The following is a 19679-nucleotide window of genomic DNA, read 5'->3' as shown; positions in this document are numbered from 1 at the left end:
TAAATCTTGGTTAAAACAAATCCTTGAATAAAGAAAAAAAAAATCCAGCATCACATAAAGGCCAAAATGCAAGACTAAACTCAAATCTCCATGGAATTTGTTACCTTAGAGCTTTGAGTTTTCTCTTTAAAATTATAAAGGAAAAAGAAAATGAAGAAAAATGTTCACACAACAGACAAGTGGTGAAGCTGTGAAATCAGGTGTGCACAATTACCAGGAACACCCCAAAACCAAAGTGAGGTAGAAATAGCATGAGAAGCTGTGTTTGATGTTAATTATCATTAATAAAACATTAGACAAACTCATTCTCCAAAAGTTAATTACACTTGATGTCAGAGGTAACAGATTTGCAAAATAATAGGACACATAGTGATTTCTATTGAACAAATGATTTCTTCAAATGAAAGAGTAATAAAATGACATGAAAGAGTAAAGCTTTTCCCTATGAGTCCTTAGCTTTTCCTCTTCATTTTGTTTCTCCTCTTTTGAACAATTTGTGTTTATTTATATATTTAACATGCCCAATTCACCAAAAGGGGTTGGAGAAGCTTTTGTTTTTGGAACATTTGAGTTAATGTGCCATCCCCCTTATAATCCTGTGTGGAATTACTTACAGAGAAATGCAAAGGAGGCAAACACAGTTCATGAGCTTCTAGATAGATATTTACCAGTATCACAATGGGATGGGGCTACTGTCTTACACATTTTCCTACAGGTTATTTTCAACTAAGTCTGTAGCATTGAAAAACCATCACAATTGGGAAAAAATTAAAAAAAAAGAAACAACAAGAACAACAAAACCACCCACTTCAGTTTGACTGTGAGAACAGGGCAGTATAATTTACTTGTAGTAATAAAGATTATGTTTGTATAGTTATGAACATTCATTCATCCAACCCTTTGCTTCAAGAGTAGATTGCTTCATCACAGAAGCATCATTAAATCGAAATTGTGGCCATAGCCAGAAGCAGGAAGCTGAATATATCAACTGACAGATTACTCTGATCTAATAAGTCCTGTGTATTCATTCACATGCACCTTTAAAAAAATTCAATACTCTAGTTGTCAGTGGAAAGTTTAAAATGAGAAACATCTGGAAGCCTAGACAATATTTTAGTATGGTACTTTCCTCCTGGCTTCAGGCTCCAGTGAAAATTCATTCTTGCCCAAGCAGGTAAGCCTGAATAACTAGAAGTATTTTTTTTTCCTGTTAGGAAATGGCAGGAACATTTGAAGAAGAAATTTAAAAGTCTGTAGAAATTCGTATCTATCTACTATACATCTATAGTATTTGTATACTTATAGATATATAGATGTATGAAACGAAAGCCTGTAGCTAGCCCCACGTAGTCAACAATTCCCAAAATAGCAACATGAAGTAGTCACTTGGTGGTGTTAGAAGTCCTAATTTTAATATGCAAGAAAATAAAAAGCCATGAATTTCATATGAATATCACACTAAAACAATGCAAAATGATGTGCTGCCTCAGTTAGTGTGTGTGCGTGTGTGTGCGCGTGTGTGTGCGTGTGTCTAGTATGTGTATGTGTTTGTTTTTAGGGGGATTTTATAAACAACTTTTTTATAAAGCACACTTTAGTTTACAATCTTTCTTTATAACTGTTATAAATTTTTAAACAACCCAAAATGCGTTCCATATAAAGAAATGGCAAGTTATTTAGCTATCAAGATTTTACATGTAGTTTTCTTATAACTTTTTTTTTGTACAATTGCATAGACGTGTAAAACCTGCCATTGTTAACAAAACAATAACAGACTTAGAAACTACTGAAATCTACATTATAGTACCACTACCCTTCACAAAAATATAGATTTTTATTTCTTGTAAACTCTTACTGTCTAATCCTCTTTGTTGTATGAATATTATAAAAACCATGCGGGAATCAGGAGTTGTAAAACATTTATTCTGCCACTTCTTCATCTGTCATGACTGAAACTAAGGACTCCATCGCTCTGCCCAGATCATCGGCCATGTGGAACAGGCTTCCTACATTGGGTCCTGGAAAACAGAGAGAAAGCAGACTTTACAAAAGGCACAGTTTATCATCATCCTGATTCCTTGCCATGGTGGAAACCATTCCCCAATTTGGGTGAAGACAAGACAGAAGCTGCATTGAAAGTATACACAACGGTGTTTGGTTTTCACCAGCTTCCAGGAAGAAGCAAAGCCTTGTTAATGAAGCATTACATGTTGTTAGTAGCAGCTTAATATTGAATCAGGATATAGGTATTATTTATATTTTTTAAATATTTTATTATCTTTAAGTAGTTATACAAAGGAGGTGCCATTTAACAAAGCAGTTTCTGAATACAATGTATCTTGAGCGTTCAACCTTCTCAGCCCTTACTTCAACCTACCCCTTGCCTTACTTTGCTAAATTGTGTGGTATATACAGGGAATTCTTGACTGTATTCTCCCTCCCTTCCCCACTTTTATCTATTTATTCTTCCCCCTTGTCCCCCCTCCTGTTGGATGTACCCTTTCCTGGTGTTGATTTTGTTGGGCTTTGACTCAACAGTCTTTTAAAAGATTATACAATTTGAGCTCTCCATAGAGTCTATTATACCATAGGTATCATTTAAATGAAAAAGTCAAGGGCTGGGAAGGTGGCTCAGTGGTACAGTGCTTGCCTCACATGCATGAAGCCCTGGGTTTGGTTCCTCAGCACCACATAAACAGAAAAAGCCAGAAGTGGCGCTGTGGCTCAAGTGGTAGAGTGCTAGCCTTGAGCTGAAGAACTGAGGGACAACACCCAGGCCCAGAGTTCAAGCCCCATGACCGACAAAAAAAAAAAAAAAGTCAAATGCTGCATTCATCTTCCCAATATGATTTGAAGAGGATCTCATGGATATGCACAGATTTCCTGTCATAACATGAAGCATTTCATGATGGGATGATCTATCTATCTATCATCTATCTATGTATCTATGATGTATATATGTATGTATGTATGTATGTATGTATGTATGTATCTATCTATCAATCAACTAACAAACCACTACTAATCTTACAACTTCTACCACCACTACCTTTATCATCACATCATGGCTGCCATGACCACTATATGAAATCTCCATTGCCAGGCTGTTTCAATTTGTGAAGGTGAGTGGTACTATGGTGAAGCTGACCATGTTCTCTCTGCTTGTAATTGGGTGAAAAAATAAACTGTGAAAGTGACTATTTTGTATACACTATTTGAATTACAAAGTTACAGAATAATGACCATTCTTCATTCCAAATTACTCCAGAACCTAATTATAACAGGACCCACATGTAAAGTATAGATCGGGGATCCTGTGACCTCCACTTTTGCTTCCCTTCTAAGTAAGTTTCACTAAGAGAACTGCCTTTTAATCAATATGTGGTATAGCCTAACACTAATCCTTTACCATGGAACACAGGAGCAGCACAATGTCCCTCTTCCTTTTCATTAGGTCCCATATTTTCATTCTTGGACATTAGTAAGTCCTCCCACTCTCCAAGTTCTTCTTTTGGAATTGAAAATTTTACTGTGTCATTACTAACTTGCCATGTATCAGCATTATGGAATTGCCTGTAATTCTAGCTACTCAGGAGGCTGAGATCTGAGGATTGTGCTTTGAAAACAGCCCAGGCAGGAAAATTGATGAGACTCTGGTATTCTATTAATTACTGAAGAGCCAGAAGTGGAACTGTGGCTCTGTAGAGTGCCAGCCCTGAGCAATAAAGCTCTGGGACATTACCCAGGCCATGAGTTCAAGCCCCAGGAGGGTTATCTCTGTCTCTGTCTCTTTCTCTCTCATACATACACCCACACATAATTATTTGAAAATTAAAGACAGGCCAGAGCAACTATTCTGCCCTAATACTTCTTTGAAGAGACATCTTCCTTGTTTTATGAGGATTGGAATAGGATTCATGGGCAGGCACTTACACAGTGATGACATTAGATCAATTTAAGACTTATTAAAAGTGTAATGCTATTTAGGTACATATATTAAAGTGATCAAATTTATAAATCTTTCCAGGCTTTATTAGCACAAAGGGTTTCAGTGAGAGCTAATGACATTAAAAATTACGTTAGATTGTGGTTGAGACTACAAATACAAAAACTTAATTTTTTTTTTTTAGTCGGTCATGGGGCTTGAACTCTGGGCCTGAACGCTGTCCCTCAGCTCTTCAGCTCAAGGCTAGCGTTCTACCACTTGAGCTACAGTGCCACTTTGGTTTTCTGGTGGTTTATTGGAGATAAGAGTTTCACAGTCTTTCCTTCCCGGGTTGGCTTAGAACCGCGATCCTCAGATCTCAGCCTCCTGAGTAGCTAGGATTACAGGCGTGAGCCACCGGTGCCAGGCAAAACTTAACAATTTTTTAACAGGGCATATGTACTATTAATAAAATTGGTCACAAGCGACCTCACTGAAGAACTGGAGTCATCTTTGGCTTTTCTATGCCATAAGGAAGGCTAGGTGTTTGGTACATGCCTGTAACCCTAGCACACAAGAAGGATCACAAGTTTCTGGTCAGCTTGGGTCTATATGATAAGACCCTGATTAAAAACAATAGAAAGAAAAGAAAAAAGCCAATATAAACATATACACAGGAAGACACAGTGGGTCCTTTGCTATTCATTAGAGCTCACAGCACTTATTAACGACCACCAGGTTGAGAGTCTTCACTATATGTATGATTTTTGTCTGAGACTGGGAATTGAACTCGGTATCTGACACTTATGCTCACTGGCTGGTGCTCTACCACCTGTGCTATGCCCTCCAACCTTGATATATTTATTTTAAATGTACAGCATCCCAAGAAATGTGCACAATCATTCATGTATAAAATTGAATAGACTAACTGTAAGTTATGAATTACTAGCAATTTTAACAGCTCTTGGCAAAGCCAGTAAAAACAGAACACATCCGTCTTATAATCTGATATGTGAATATAATTCATCAATACAGATCAATTCCCTGATAGCTAGAGCATGCATTATAAAACATAAGCAGCAAAGGGAAGGGCTCAATTTTTCCTGTTAACTTATTCATAATCAAAGATGCCTTTCAGACTGTGGACTAAGGGGACATGAATACAATTCAAAAGATAGTAAAAGAAGGAACGACATTTATAAATTAGATATGCAAGTGGTCCTTCTATACTTTGAAATGTTTAGTTCTCACATAGAAGGAAAAATCTGGAGTGTCTCAAAAGGTGTAAATTCTAGGGATTATCTCCTGTTTAAAAATCAGCTGGGGAAAATAAAGGTTCACTATTTTTAACATACGATACCTACATCCACAAAATGTTAGGGGCTTTAACCTGATTAGACCATCTGACATTCACAAATGATTCCACGGGCACCATTAGGCTATAAAAATGTATCTACATCATATCTTTGATTACCTTGTTTATAAATCCCTATTTCACCAGAACAATCACTGCAATTTTTTTTTTCATGGAGGTTTGAGTGAAATCTAAAAGAAGTTTTCTCCCTTTGACAAAATACTGCCTCCAAAGATCCAGGAGATGGGAAAAACTATGGATGGACACAGAAAACAGATTTGTATCATAGTTTTATTAAGAAAGAATGTTAGGGAGGTCTTTAATTTTACCTGATAGAATCTTCTAACGTCACAATTTAAATCTCATTCTTTAAATGCAAGAGGTACCGTAAAGCAGCCAGGATTCAGGCATTTGCAATCAGCTTCAGGCAAAATTTGACACAAAAATATGTCTACAGAAAGTATTAATTTAATCCATTCTTAAAGGAAGGATTATTGAACACAAAGGCACCATGCATTGAACATTAGGGCAGTTTTATGTTTTTCCAAGTTGGCACTCACTGCAACACATTTAGTCTCACACGCCACCACTGCCTAAGGGAGTTGTTTTCTGCAGTGATTGGAATTGAGACTTTCTGGCAATGATCCAAGACCTCAATAGCAATCTGGCACTCTATTTTTTTTTAAATACAATTTCCAAATAAATGGTTAGCACTCACTTGTCCAAAGCAAAGCCAGAATACAGCAGTGAAGTGTGTTTATCTTTTCTTCTCTATAATTTAATCGCTGAAAAAATATCTGGTCTAGTATGCATTTAGGGTATATTTTTTCATAGCGTTAAAAGTCATTGTTTTGATTCTCTGGCTTCTGGAAACTTATCTGTCTATAATACACCTCAGGTAATACTCTTTGATTCAATTACATGTTCTGGCCTTTACAAACTCCATTCATGAGTGAATCATGTCTGAGGGGCTCAAAATTATGATGAGATTTTTTTTTCACAAGACGTTAAAGTAAATTTTATGAGGCACTTACCATAAGAATGAACCCAAAAAATCTCACAGGCAAAGTACATGAGACAGGAGTATTCAATGCATCAGTGATTCAAATTTCTTTCTCTCCCAGTCTATTGCTCCCTCCCCTGGACCCCACTGTCCCAAAGCCATGGAAGGGAGCATGAATACATATACACTGCAGGTCATTAAGTTCATTACACTTATAAGGCACGGAGATAGCAGAATTTCTAGTTTGACTTTTGTGTTTAAATGAGTCAGGGGCCATTCATCCCTTGCTAAGGATCCAAGATCTTCTCATAAAAACTCCCTACCCATCCAGCCTGTCTTCCTGAACAGTACGTACTAGTATCATCCTTTGGAAATCCATTTATTTCTTCTCCCTTCTTTCACTTCGCTCTTGTTTCACTTATGCTGTCATTCATTCCATTCTCTGTCACCCAATAATCATTCATTAGGTAATTCAACGTTTAGATAATATTCTTGGTAATAGGAGTAGCAAGCATCCTTCATTGTAAAACCTGAAACCACATTCAGTGATAATGCTACACTTTACCTCTTTCAAACCATAAAGAGGCATTAAATATCCCTAATACTCCAACATTCATATATATATATATATGTATATGTATATTCATACATATATATATGTATGTCTATACACACACATATACACACACACACACACACACACACATATATAACCCAATTAGTTATTATTCTATTGCCAATTATTCTATTTAGTTTCAACTGCCAAATGAAAGAGTGTGTCTTTTAAAGGGCAAGCTGAAATGATATACACCTTTCAATGCTTTTCTGAGGCATCAGTATAGCACAAGAGTTAGAGTGTGGTTTGAGAGCCCATTCTGGCTCTGTGACCCTTGACTCAGTTTCTTTATCGATAAAATGGGGTTGAGAAAAATACCTACCTCATAGGTGTATCATGAAGATTATATGATGAAAAAAAATGGTAAGTGTTCAGAACAGTGCTTGGCACATTGCTCAAAAATGTTAGATAAAATGTGGATGGAAACAGTGTAGGAACCAGGTAAAAAGAAAATAAAAACAAAATGAAGTCATCGCAGAAAAATAAAAACTAAGGGCATTCACAGAAAATGCTAAAGTCCTGGAAGTGGAAGGAAGCTTTATGATTTGTTAATTATATTTCAAAGGTGAATTTCTTTTGAAGATTTTGTTTGTGTTGCAAATGGCAACCGATGATGAGCTGCAGGACTCCGACCTAAGAGCTAGAAAGGATTGCCATGTTTTAGAGATTCTTGCTCCCCCAGCCCCTGGTCTTGTCGTCGTGGTGATGACAACTGCAGCAAACATTAGGAATGTTCCTCATGAGCTGAAAGTGGAAAGGTGACTACCATCCTTCCATGATGACACAATGTGTAATACACATATGCGCGTGCACACACAATTCTTAACACAAAGGGCAAACATAGAAAGCAGGATGAGACAGACAGAAGCCATGGCTGTGAGCCTGAGTCTCACTAACCTCTCTCATTGGCTTTCCAGAGGTATTTCTTCCTTTAATAATAGAGAGAGGAAGAGGCAGAGATATCAGAAAGGAAAAAAAAACATGCATAAATATACAGTATTATACCAATTTGCTTCTTTTATCAAACACATATTGAGATAACAATTCATTTACTTCTTTCTGGCAGGGGGGGGAAACAAACAAGCAAACAAAAGTACCCCCCCAACAAGCCAGAAACAGAAAGGAAAAAAACAAAAAAAGAATCCAAGACATACCTAGTCAAATCATCTTTACATACACTTAAAATTCAGTGTAAACAAATAACATGACCCTAAAGACATCATTTATAGAATCCAATAGAGTTCACACATTCAACTCAATGAAAACTGGCACAGAATAAAAATTGGACAAGTTGAGCATGGTTTTCAAATACTGTAGAATCTCAAGCTTTAGGTTCAATAGTCTTCAAATCTGCACATTAACAATGGACTCCATTCTCTTGGGATATTTAGTTCAACAAGGCAGAAGGTATGCATGTATAGGATAGGCCTGGGAATGTGTGAGCAGGCAGAAAGGGGAAACGGTTTCCTCTTATCTATGGGTCCTTCAAAAGTAAAATACTGACTTTCAAACCATTTGACTTTAGCAATGGGACATTTCCTAACACAATCTTCCAGAGAATTCCAGCATTTTGAGTGGATAAAAGCAGAGCTGAGCTGGGCTCACACCTGTAATCCTAGCTACTCAGGAAGCTGAGATCTGAGGATCATGGTTCAAAGCCAGCTCAGGCAGGAAAGTCTGTGAGACTCTTATCTCCAATTAACCACCAGAAGACCAGAAGTGATGCTGTGGCTCAAGTGGTAGGGTGCTCACCTTGAGCTGAAGAGCTCAGGGATAGTGCCCAGGCCCAGAGTTCAACCCCAACAACTGATTTTAAAAAAAGCAGAACTAGTTGTAAGTGAGCCTGTACATTATCACTCCCTTCTCTCCACTATGCTCCAGGGTTCCAAGAAGACCCAAATTCCTTGAAACAATCTCAGAAGTACCAGTCTAGAATGAAAAGTTATAAAACTACAAAAGAAACCTTTCACCACTCAAGTTTAAGGCTCAAACTTCTAGAACCATCTTAAAGATTTACTAAGTATAACTTTTCCACCCTTCTCTTCTGGTCTTCTTCCTTCAGAATTTTCCTAAGCAATTCTGTGATTTCTTAAAAGTACAAAACTGCAGCTTGACTCTGGGAAGGATTGTGTATTTATGATGGTCTCTAAGCCAAGGGGAAGAGAATGTCACCTTATCCTTATTAGCTCAAATATACACCCAATAAGAATTACTCACCTTTTCCTCTGAATTCCTTTGGCAAGGTAAGTTTTTTTTGTTTGTTTTAATTCTTTAAAAGTAATTCTATGATTTCCCTCTAAATTCATGGCTAAACTGTCTGATACCAGACCTCTTGCCCATAGGCTCTTTGAGGGTAGAACCTACACATTTCTTTCTCTCTTTTTTGGTGCCATTACTAGCACTTGAACTCAGGACCTGGGCTGGGCGCTGTCCCTTAGCTTTTCTGCTCAAATCTAACACTCTACTTGAACCACAGCTCTACCTCCATCCAGCTTTTGCTGATCAACTGGAGAGTCTCAGGGACTTCCCTGCCTCATCTGCTTTGAATTGGAATCCTCAAGTCTCAGCCTTGTTAGTTGCTAGGATTACAGGCAGGAGCTACCAGTATTTGGCAGGCCCACGTGTTTCTCACCCATCTCTCCATTTCATCTCTTTGTGCTGTGTCTAGACACCGTTGCTACTTGATAAATGCTGGCTGAACTAAATTGGCGAAGTAACAGACTATGGCTGAGAGAGAGAGAGAGAGAGAGAGAGAGAGAGAGAGAGTGTGTGTGTGTGTGTGTGTGTGTGTGTTACAAGCAACCTGGTTTGAGTACTACCCTTTAGCTTGGATACCAACAGATGTTAACTTGTAATGGCTTGTAACTTGCAATTTTGGTCTTTAAAAAAATGAAACAAGCCAGGTGCCAGTGGCTCATACCAGTAATCCTAGCTACTCAGGAGGATGAGAATTGAGGATCACAGTTCAAAACCAGCCTGGCCAGGAAACTCCATGAGACTATTATCTCCAATAAACACACCAGAAAACCTGAAGTGGCACTGTGGCTCAAATGGTAGAACGCTGGCCTTGAGCTGAAGAGCTGAGGGACAGTGCCCAGGCCCAGAGATCAAGCCCCACGACTGACAAAAAAGAAAGAAAGAAAGAAAGAAACAAAACAAACATCCCAATTTGAGGCAGAAGAGTATTGTTACTTGGGTCCCAATGTACTTATTAACATAGTGCAAAAATGTAGGTCTTTTCTCCTCTAAAAAAATGTCCCCCAAACCACCTAATGTTTTCTATTATGTTAATAGTTCTACACTGAAAAAGAAGCTACTTGGTTGCAATATTTTCAGAAGTCCTTGGCTGATAAGTAAATGAAGTGTCAGATGAAAATTTTATTTCATAAATACATTCTTTGGAAATGAATTTCTTCAGACTTTCAATGGGGCTGTGCACCTGGAAATGTAATATCCTGACAGGAAGTGAATCAAGAGAAAAGGGAAGTGTGTAGAGCAGTGTAGAGTGAAAATAAAGGGCCTGGCCAAGTCTGGACTAGTCTAGTTTCCTGAGGCAGCAAAAGTTTGAGATTTTCAGTTAAATTGTAATTCACTATTTCAGACTCTCAATTGCAGGACCTGACTGTTTTCTAGGTGCCTCTAACTCTCTTAGTTCACTAATGGTTTAAAATTTACAAGAGGGTATGTTCTCTTTTAGGGATTGTTTCATTACAAGCCAAACATGATTCTGATGGCTACACTTTAAATATTGAACATTTAAGCTCTTTGGTGAACATGGATATAAATGTCCAAATCAATTCAGTGTTGGTGACCAATTGATCAGCACTGAAGCCTGTGACTGTATACATGGAATGAATCTGAATAGACACAAAATAATAGTCCAAAGCAGGGACTGGCAAGTGTTCTAATAAAGGACCAGGAAGTATATATTTTAAGGGTTGTGAGCCACACAGTATCCATAGCAACTACTCTGCCTTGTAGTAAGAAAATAACCTTGGGCAACATGTAAATGGGTGTGGCTGTGTTCTAATCAAACTATTTCTATAAATGGATTAAGGGTAAGTTTGGCCCCTGGATTTTAGTTTGCTGGTCCCTTGTATAAATGGTAATTGAGCACATCCTTTGCGGAAGCAGATGGAAAACAGGATGGTGTCTGAAAGAGGTACGTGATTCATCTGTCTCATTTTTATTCTGGTACTGGGGATGAAACCCAGGGCCTCATGCATGCTAAGCACATGTTCTAGCACTGAGCTACAGCCTCAGCCCTGTCTTTGTTCTTATGTTATTCTTCCATAGATGAACCAGGGACAAGGATTGAATTTTAAACGATGGTAGGGTTTACAAAGCTGTTAGGTTGGTAGTTTAGGGACATTTGGCAGAATGTGTGTGAGCTTATTTGGGAGGTGATGATATAAGAGAGGCAGGATGGAATAGACTGTTGGAGAGAAAAATTCTATGACACAGGTCAATAGGCAAGAGATTGCATGGGCAGCAGAAATCCTCACACAGCACTGCCCACTGCTTTCTAGATTGCCTTAATGCACTAAGAGCTTATCTTGGATCTTACTATTCATTAAACATCTATTTAAAGTGGTGCTTCCTTTTAGTGAGCCCAATACCACATGACTAACTAGGAAAGCATTTCTTTAATCAATGCACGTATTATACATATAAAAATATACATGTACACTGCTAAATGATCAGAGACTCTGGTATTATTTGCTTAGTTTATTCCCAAATCATGCTTATTGGTTGTTCTACCTATATAATGCTACTATAGAATAATGCTGGGGTTTTAGAAAATGTGTTAAAAATACATAAGGCCTTTTCATTACATTACAAGTCAACTTGCACATGTATTTACTGAAAGAAGAAAAGGCTATAGATAGACTGAATGGCTAGAAATTGGCTAATGTTTCATATCTAAATATACACTGTGCCCCCAAGTGACTAGTGAACAATTAAGTATATCAAGAAATTAATCAGGAAAGATAAGATCACCAAGGCTAAATGTGCACACATTCACAATTTGGACACACTGAAGTTTATATTACCTATTATGGGGGATAGTGGTGGTTTGTCACTAGGTGAAGAAGCATGTAGCCCTTTATTAATTTGGATAACAGTTTAGTAAGGCCATTGAGATAAAAATCAGAAACCTAATTTAACTTGCTGAATGGCCATTTGCTGGAATCTAACTTCTTTGTCCTTCTAGATATTCTGTCAATGAAAGATAAAGATGAGCTGGTTACCTTAGGGTTCAATTTGAAGTCAAAACTGTGGCAAGAGGGTAAAAAAAAAAAAAAGCTTGCAAACTGAAAATATGCAATAACTCATCTCTCTACCTTACATATTTATAAAAAAATTAAAAATGGTTTTCCTCAGTAGGCAATTAACTAGTAGGGTTAAATAAGCCATGAGGTGGTATTTAATAGTACATTTCCATTAAATGTCAGACCTCTGGCTCTGGCATCTGTTTTGAGTTACTCAAACAGCTGTCTGAAACAGCTGTAGCAGCCATGAACATTTTTTTTTGCAACATAACAATAGGAAAGAGGATGGAAGATTTAGAATAAAGCTAAAATTTCCTCCAGGATATTAGCCAGTTCTTGACAGAAACCTTCACGGCAAAAATTTTTAAGTTAATTTTTCTTGGAAACGATATTCATCTGGGCAAGAGAATCTGAGATCAGTTAAATGTTTTTCTTTTAACCACTGGATCCAGAAATCAATTTAGAGGGTTTAAAACCTTTATTTTTAAATAAAATATAAACAGAATTCATTATATGTAGTATGGAAGGTACTGCTTTATGAAATTTTTGTTTCTGATCTTTGTATATTATACATATGACTATACACATGTGTGTATACATATGGTATACAGTATGTAAATACATGTATCTTTATCCCAATGTGATATGTGATATAAAATATTTCTCTAGCATACAGGAATCATTGAATCACATTGGTGAGCACTGTTCTAAACATCAAGGATGTTTATAGGACCTATTAAGGACCTGCCATTTGGGAGAGCCTAGAAGTCTGAGAACTTCTATTTAGTATCAACCTACTTGTAAGATGTTCCTATCTAACCCCTTATATATTCTCTTCTCTTCTCTCTCCCTCTCTCTCTCTCTTTCTCCCTCTCTCTCTCTCTCCTTCCTTCCACATACATGTGTAGATGTCCTCTATTCAAAAAATGCTAAAGGACTTTCAGTTATCAATAAAGCATCCCCAAATTCTTTGTACGGTATATCAGCAATCCGCTTATTTTTTACAATGATGCAACATTTATCCATTTGAATTTGAGGAGAAATGTGCCTACAATGTTTGATTTAGCAGAAAACAGCCAACTACAGCCACCAATAATACCAAGGTCATAGCTACACAGAAAGACCATCCAAATCCCCCACAACCTTAATGATTCTCTTGTTGTATATTTTTCAAGAATATGAATTAATTTTCTCAGACCATCAGGTTATCATGACAAAGCAGGCAAAAACGTAGTAAAAAAAACTGGTATCAGATAAGGTCTCCTTTTCCCACATTTGAGGACCTGAATGAACACTTAGGGGATGGCATTCTTCCTTAAGCACTAATTTAGGAAATTCTATCCAGACAGCCTAACCAAAATTTCCCAGGGTCTCATATAAGTAACTCACTATCACAGAAGGAAATCCAATAACAGAGATGCTAACTGTAAATATCTTTGTAGAGGAGGTGCATTTTTACCTTCTCAGGTGGCTTCTTCTGCACTGTCTAGATTCAAGAATTTTAAAAAGAGAATGCAAAGAGATGGTACAAAGGATTTTACTTGAAAGCTAATTAGGTGGACCAGGGCCCTGGGTACAAAAAGGAAGGTAAGCCTCACTGCTGCCTGGAAGAAATGCCCAAGGGTACCAATAGAGCATCTTATCAAGTTCATACAGATCAGGCAAATAAAACACCAGTTTAAGGCACTGAGATAAGACAAATGTCTATGACCTTCAAGGAAAACTTGGCACTGATAAAATGTGTGCTAGACTTGGGGCCAAAATCCAGATCCATTAGCTTCCATGTAACCTTGAAAAAGAAAATGTCTACCTAGAGTAATTCCTTCCTATCAGGGTGTTTCAGTGATTCCTTTGTGTCAAAAGATACCCCACTGTGGCCCATTCCAGGCAATCAAATCATGGCATTAGGATTTGAACTTCTTTGGAATTCTGAGTCTCTATTGGACTACAGTTCCTCAAGGGCAAGGAACTTTCTATTTCTTTTCTGAATCCCTAGTAGTTTGATATATTGGTAAAGGTCACTGGGCAAAATAATGAGAATAGAGGTGATATTTGGCTTCTACCAAGCCTGGGTATGGTCTTACGCATCATGACATCTTGGAAAAAGAGATACCTAATAGACTTAGTATGGGAGTGTTGGGGTGAGTGGAAGACAGATAAGATCTTTATCCATCAGTGGTGCTCAGCAGTAAAAAGATGGCTGCTACAGACATTCAAAATTAGCTTCCCCTGAGTGTTCCTTAGCAACACTCTACCAGAACATGATTGCTTTTAATGTGCACTGCACAATGCTCATTTGCACATCCAATAGCTAGGAAATGACCATTGTTAACTGACTCTGAGTGAAAAGATAGGAAAAACATACTATTCAAAACATCCTCTTCATTATACATATGGAGAGAAACAAATAGTCCAGATTTTCTGTCATCTTCCATCCTTTCTTTCTTCCCAGGTTGCCCATTTAGAGTATCAAGCACTAGCCATAAAAATCTTGTGTTTTCTGCTGTTCTAGTTTTTACATCTTATTCAACACAGGTGACTGCTAACATTCTTATTCTTTTTATTTGTTGAAGGGAGATGGGTCAATGACTTTGTTTTACATCAGGGCAATAAACCAAAACAAACATCCTCAGAAACTAACAGGGGCAAAAGAGCTCTTTGGATGGAGCAAGAAATCTGAAGCTCATAAGGGCCGTGGGAAGATTCTGTGAGCTAAAATGCTACATTTGAATAAGAGATCAACCATATAAGTCAAAGTGATGGAGAAAAAGAAAAATAATGATACCACTCTGCAAAGCTTTAGTATAACTATGAAAGTGAAAAAAATATTAGCAAACTTATCTATGAAGATCTCATTATGCCTATGTTTAAATGATGGAGTATAATACAACTTTTAAATATGAAGGGCATAAGCTTATAAATCTGAATGCCCCCAACCACCCCTTGCAAGACGTGTTCTAGACCGTATCATCACAGAGCCATGTGTCCCTGGCAAAGATGTTCCAAGGACATGGATTTTCTCACATATAAAACTTACATAATAATCCATCTCAAGAAAAAAGGCACTCCAGAGTTAATTCTTTAGACTGATGTGTGAAACAAGTACAATATTTGATGCACATATGGTAGAATCCTTATTTTACAAGAAATCTCATCATTACATAGATATTGGAATGTAGCATACTCTAAACCATGCTAAAATTCATACTAAAAATAAAACCTAGTCACCATGGATCCAGATTCCCATTCTGACAGCATATGTTGCTTTCCAGATGGACAAACACACCTCAGCTGGATATGGAAGTGAGTGGCCTGCTTCCTGGAGGTCTGAGTCTCTCCTGGGCACTGGCACTTACCTCTCGAACTTGGAAAGGAGTTGTTGAGTTGCTCCATCACTTCTTCTAACCCTGTGCTTGTGTCCTGGGGAGGACTCAGAAGATCTTCCTCACCTTAGTGGAAGCAAATAAAATAATAATAATGGCTAATTTAATTGTAGCAAAATGTAGAGGCATTAGAGCAAAAGGCCAGGATCACATTTTCAAATGCATTATCAACTCATCTTACTTGCTCATAACTAGCACCATAAACATCACTAGCTTGATAATTAAGGAACAATTCTTTTTTGTTGTTGTTGTTGCAGGTCCTGGAGCTTGAACTCAGGGCCTTTGCACTGTCCATGAACTTCTTTTGCTCAAGGCTAAAGCGCTGCCATTTGAACCACAGCTCCATTTCCAGATTTTTCTTTTGGTGGTTAATTAGAGAGAAGAATCTCATCGCCAGGCACTGGGTGCCAGTAGCTTAGATGGCTCAAGCCTGTAATCCTAGCTACTCAGGAGGCTGAGATCTGAGGATTGTGGTTCAAAGCCAGCTCAGGCAGGAAGGTCCGTGAGATTCTTATCTCCGAATAAGCACCAGAAAACCAGAAGTGGTGCTGTTGCTCAAGCGGTGGAGTGTTCACCATGAGCTGAAGAGCTGAGGGACAACGCCCAGGCCCAGAGTTTAAGCCCCATGACTGACCCCCCCAAAAAAAAAGAAAAAAGAAAAAGAAAAGAAAAGAAAAAGAATCTGCTTGGGCTAGCTTTGGACCATGATTTTGACCTCAGCCTCCTGAACAGCTAGGATTATAGATAGGTGTGAGCCAACTGTACCCAGCTGGAACAATTCTTTAAAATCCTTTAAAGTGAAGAATTCCATGTGGTAATTTATCTATGTAACTCTCCTTGAGAAAAAACTATTTAGAAGTGAAGATAAAATTGACAAACCTCTTTTCTTACGGTCCATTAGCAAATGTGATTAATTAAACAATTAATTAAATTCTTATGAAATCTCAAGATAAGAAATAAGAATGTGCATAAAAAGAATTCATGAAAGCAAGAGAGTTCCTTTTTTCACTCTTTTATTTCATATTTAGCTAAAATTACAAACAAAACTCAAGTTCCTTTTAAAGTACAGTGTAAGAGAGATGAAAAAAAGAATATACATTAGCTAGGCACCAGTGGCTCGTGCCTGTAATCCTAGCTAGTTAGGAGGCTGAGATCTGAGGATTATAGTTTCAAGCCAGCTGGGGCAGGAAAGTCTATGAGACTTATCTCCAATTAACCATTGAAAAACTGGAAGTGGAGCAGTGTTTCAAAGTGGTAGAGCACTAGTCTTCAGCAAAAGAGCTCAGAGCCAGTGCCCAGGCCCCAAGTTCAAGCCCATGACTGACAAAAAAATATGTACATTATCTATATCGGGACTAAATTACTATTTCTAAGGACAATATCGATATAGGGTATACTTGGACGTTAGGTCCCTTTCCTGTTTATTACTTGGGACTACATTATCAGAATATTTAAATATTTTATGGAGAGGAATTCTTTTTTGTGCTACTATCAGGGTTTAAACTCAAGGACTTGTTCTCTCCTTTAGCTTGCTTGCTCATGGCTGGTGTTCAACCACTTGGACTACCCCTCCAATCCAGATTTTTGTTGATTAACTGTACAAGGAGTTTTACAGACATTTTTGCATAGGCTCGCTTTGTACCAAGATCCTCCAGGTCTGAATTCTTGAGTAGCTAGCATCACAGAAGTGAGCCATTAATGCCCAGCTTAGAGAGGAATTTTTATTTTGTAATTCTGAAAATTAATGTAAGGAGAAAACGATGGCTAGGAAGTAAAGGCATTGTTAGGATGCCTTGATTGGAGTGGGGGCTAAATGGAGGAGAATAGATGGATTAAAAGAGCAATGATGGGTTAATATATCCATAATACTCAATTCATACATGGACACTGAATTAGGAAACGAGATGGCTGGGGCTGGGACAGATGGGGGTGGGGAGAATTATACAAGGGGTGACTAACCAAGATACACTGTACACATAAAATTGACATGTTAAGTTGAAACCCTTTTGTACAACTATTTGAAGAAAACAACCAAAAAACAGTTTTAGGACTATATCGGCTGGGCTAGGAAAGGGAGTCCCCTTGTAGATTTCATGAATCAGTGTCCATTGTGTATTCATTTATTTAAAAAATATACCTCAATCAACGTTTGCAGTAAGGGACAAGTTTCTTAGGTACAAACCAGATTCACTTGAATTTTGAAGATTCTTTGAAATATATCTTCCCTCATAGCAGTCATTCTCCAGTCATGAAAAGAAGTTCTTTGAAAGCACTATTTTTTCAGCACCTTGTCACTTCCAGTGGACAATAGTGAGCATGCCAAAGGACAAGCTCAGGTTCCCAAGTGACTTAGGAATGATGGCCAGTTAGTGATCAAATGAATTCTATATATCTGTGGTGTATGTCACCTGGATTTTCATGTAAGGTTATAAGCCTGCATTCATTCCTGCATTCTCATCTTTGGTTTTTGTTTTTTTTTTTTTAAGAAGCAAAAAGAATTATTGTCAGTGCTAACCATTAACATACAATCATATCCTAGGTGCATGTCATTGTTAGAATGGAGGCCTAAGAAACTGGGGGAGATAAAAGTGTGACTCTGTGAGACTCATGGTAACATACCATATCATAGCACTGGAAACCTCAGAAATACTAAGTACAGGAAAAGAAGTAAGATCACAAAGCAGAACTTTCTATATATACACTCAGATGCTCATACTCACACAGACACACACACACAGACACAGACACACACACACACGATTTGCTTAAATTTATGCCTTCAGAAAAGAAATAAAAAAGGATGCTTGATATTTTTAGTTTCTCTTTTCTTGCAGTTTTTAGCCATTATCTAGCAAAGATGATATGAATGAAATACTACAGGATTTTGACAACTGCAGGGCCCATTACATCTCTTCATTCTATTACTGATGGAAATTTTTGCTGAATGGAGAAACACGAGTCAATTTTAATGGCAGCAAGTCCACTTTCATGACACTGTGTTTTATAGAATAAATCAGAGCCCACAGAGACATTCATGAACAGTGATGTTAATATTTCTGACAGTTTAATTACACCACACTAGAGCTCTAGGAACTCAATTGTGCTGTGTTAAGACTCAGGTACACAATCAGTTAGTTATGTGATTGGCACTCCTGTCCTTGAAATTTCAAGGATCAAATTATAAAGTATAAAGAAAATGATGTCAACCAAGTTCATCTTTACAGATAATTTATCATCTATGTGTCTCAAATAGGGGCATCCAAGTACAGATGCAAAATTGGCTGCATGTATAAATACAGATGTAAAATGGCTTGTTTTAAGAGAAGGCTTTCTATTTGTGGAAGCATTAGGATTTTGAAGTGAGGACTACATGCTTCCTAGGCAAGTGTGCTTGAACCTCTGGTCATTTTTGCTTTATTTTTGTCTTTTCTTACCTAGGCAGGCCTCAGATCTTGATTCTCCTACCTATGCCACACCTTCATTGCTGGTATTACAGCCATGCACCACCATGTCTGACTTTTTAGCTGAGGTAGGGGTTCGTTAACTTGTTTTTCCCAGGATGACCTTCAACTTCAAGCCTTCTATCAGCACCTTCTATGTAGCTAGGATTACAGGTGCAAGCCACTTTCCTCAAGTTTAATATAAAACTTTCATGGTAGTGATAACTGTACTATATCCATTCAAATATCTTTAGGGGGACTAAGATTTAAACACAGGGTCTCACACTGGCTAAGCCTTACTCTAACACCCAGCTATACCACCAGGTCTTGATCAAATATTTTTTGTATCTAATACATCCTAGGTAGTACATAAACAAGTATAATCTTGTGGGTTTTTTTTGTCTTTTGTCAATATTCTCTAGATTTCTCAAGACAGCTTTAACTTATCTCTTTCTAAGAACAGAAATCAGATTTATCACATATGACTGAGTATGACTGAAAGATGCGTTGAGGTGCAATATTTCTAATGTCAGATTATACTGAAAAAGTTAAAAGTTACATTACAAACTGAATTTAAACTGGGCACTAGTGGCTCACACCTGTATTCCTAGCTACTCAGGAAGCTGAGAGCTGAGGGTCCAGGTTGAAAGCCAGCCCAGTCAGGAAAGTCGGTGAGACTTATCTC

General features: G+C 37.6%; 1 protein-coding gene across 13 annotated transcripts in view; it reads right to left on the bottom strand.

Moving 5' to 3' along the window:
* Positions 1-1547: 1547 nt before the first annotated feature.
* The window catches only part of Dmd (dystrophin), a 2040854-nt gene continuing 2022722 nt past the window's right edge, over positions 1548-19679 (bottom strand). For 7 of the 13 annotated variants that reach the window (XM_070040660.1, XM_070040663.1, XM_070040664.1 and 4 more), the window contains 2 exons: positions 15528-15620; positions 1548-2018 (listed from right to left, as the gene is read on the bottom strand). In XM_070040660.1, the coding sequence (XP_069896761.1) occupies positions 1921-2018; positions 15528-15620 (191 nt within the window). In that variant the 3' untranslated portion in view covers positions 1548-1920. Of the gene's footprint in view, positions 2019-7795; positions 7828-15527; positions 15621-19679 lie in introns of all 13 variants that reach the window. The other 6 variants (XM_070040665.1, XM_070040667.1, XM_070040669.1 and 3 more) reach the window with 2 other exon arrangements.

Source organism: Dipodomys merriami, unplaced genomic scaffold, assembly GCF_024711535.1.
Source record: "Dipodomys merriami isolate MVZ:Mamm:240054 unplaced genomic scaffold, mDipMer1.0.p SCAF_3, whole genome shotgun sequence".
NCBI lineage: Eukaryota > Metazoa > Chordata > Mammalia > Rodentia > Heteromyidae > Dipodomys > Dipodomys merriami.
Note: the sequence above shows the minus strand (reverse complement) of the source record. Positions and strands in the feature narration are given on the sequence as shown.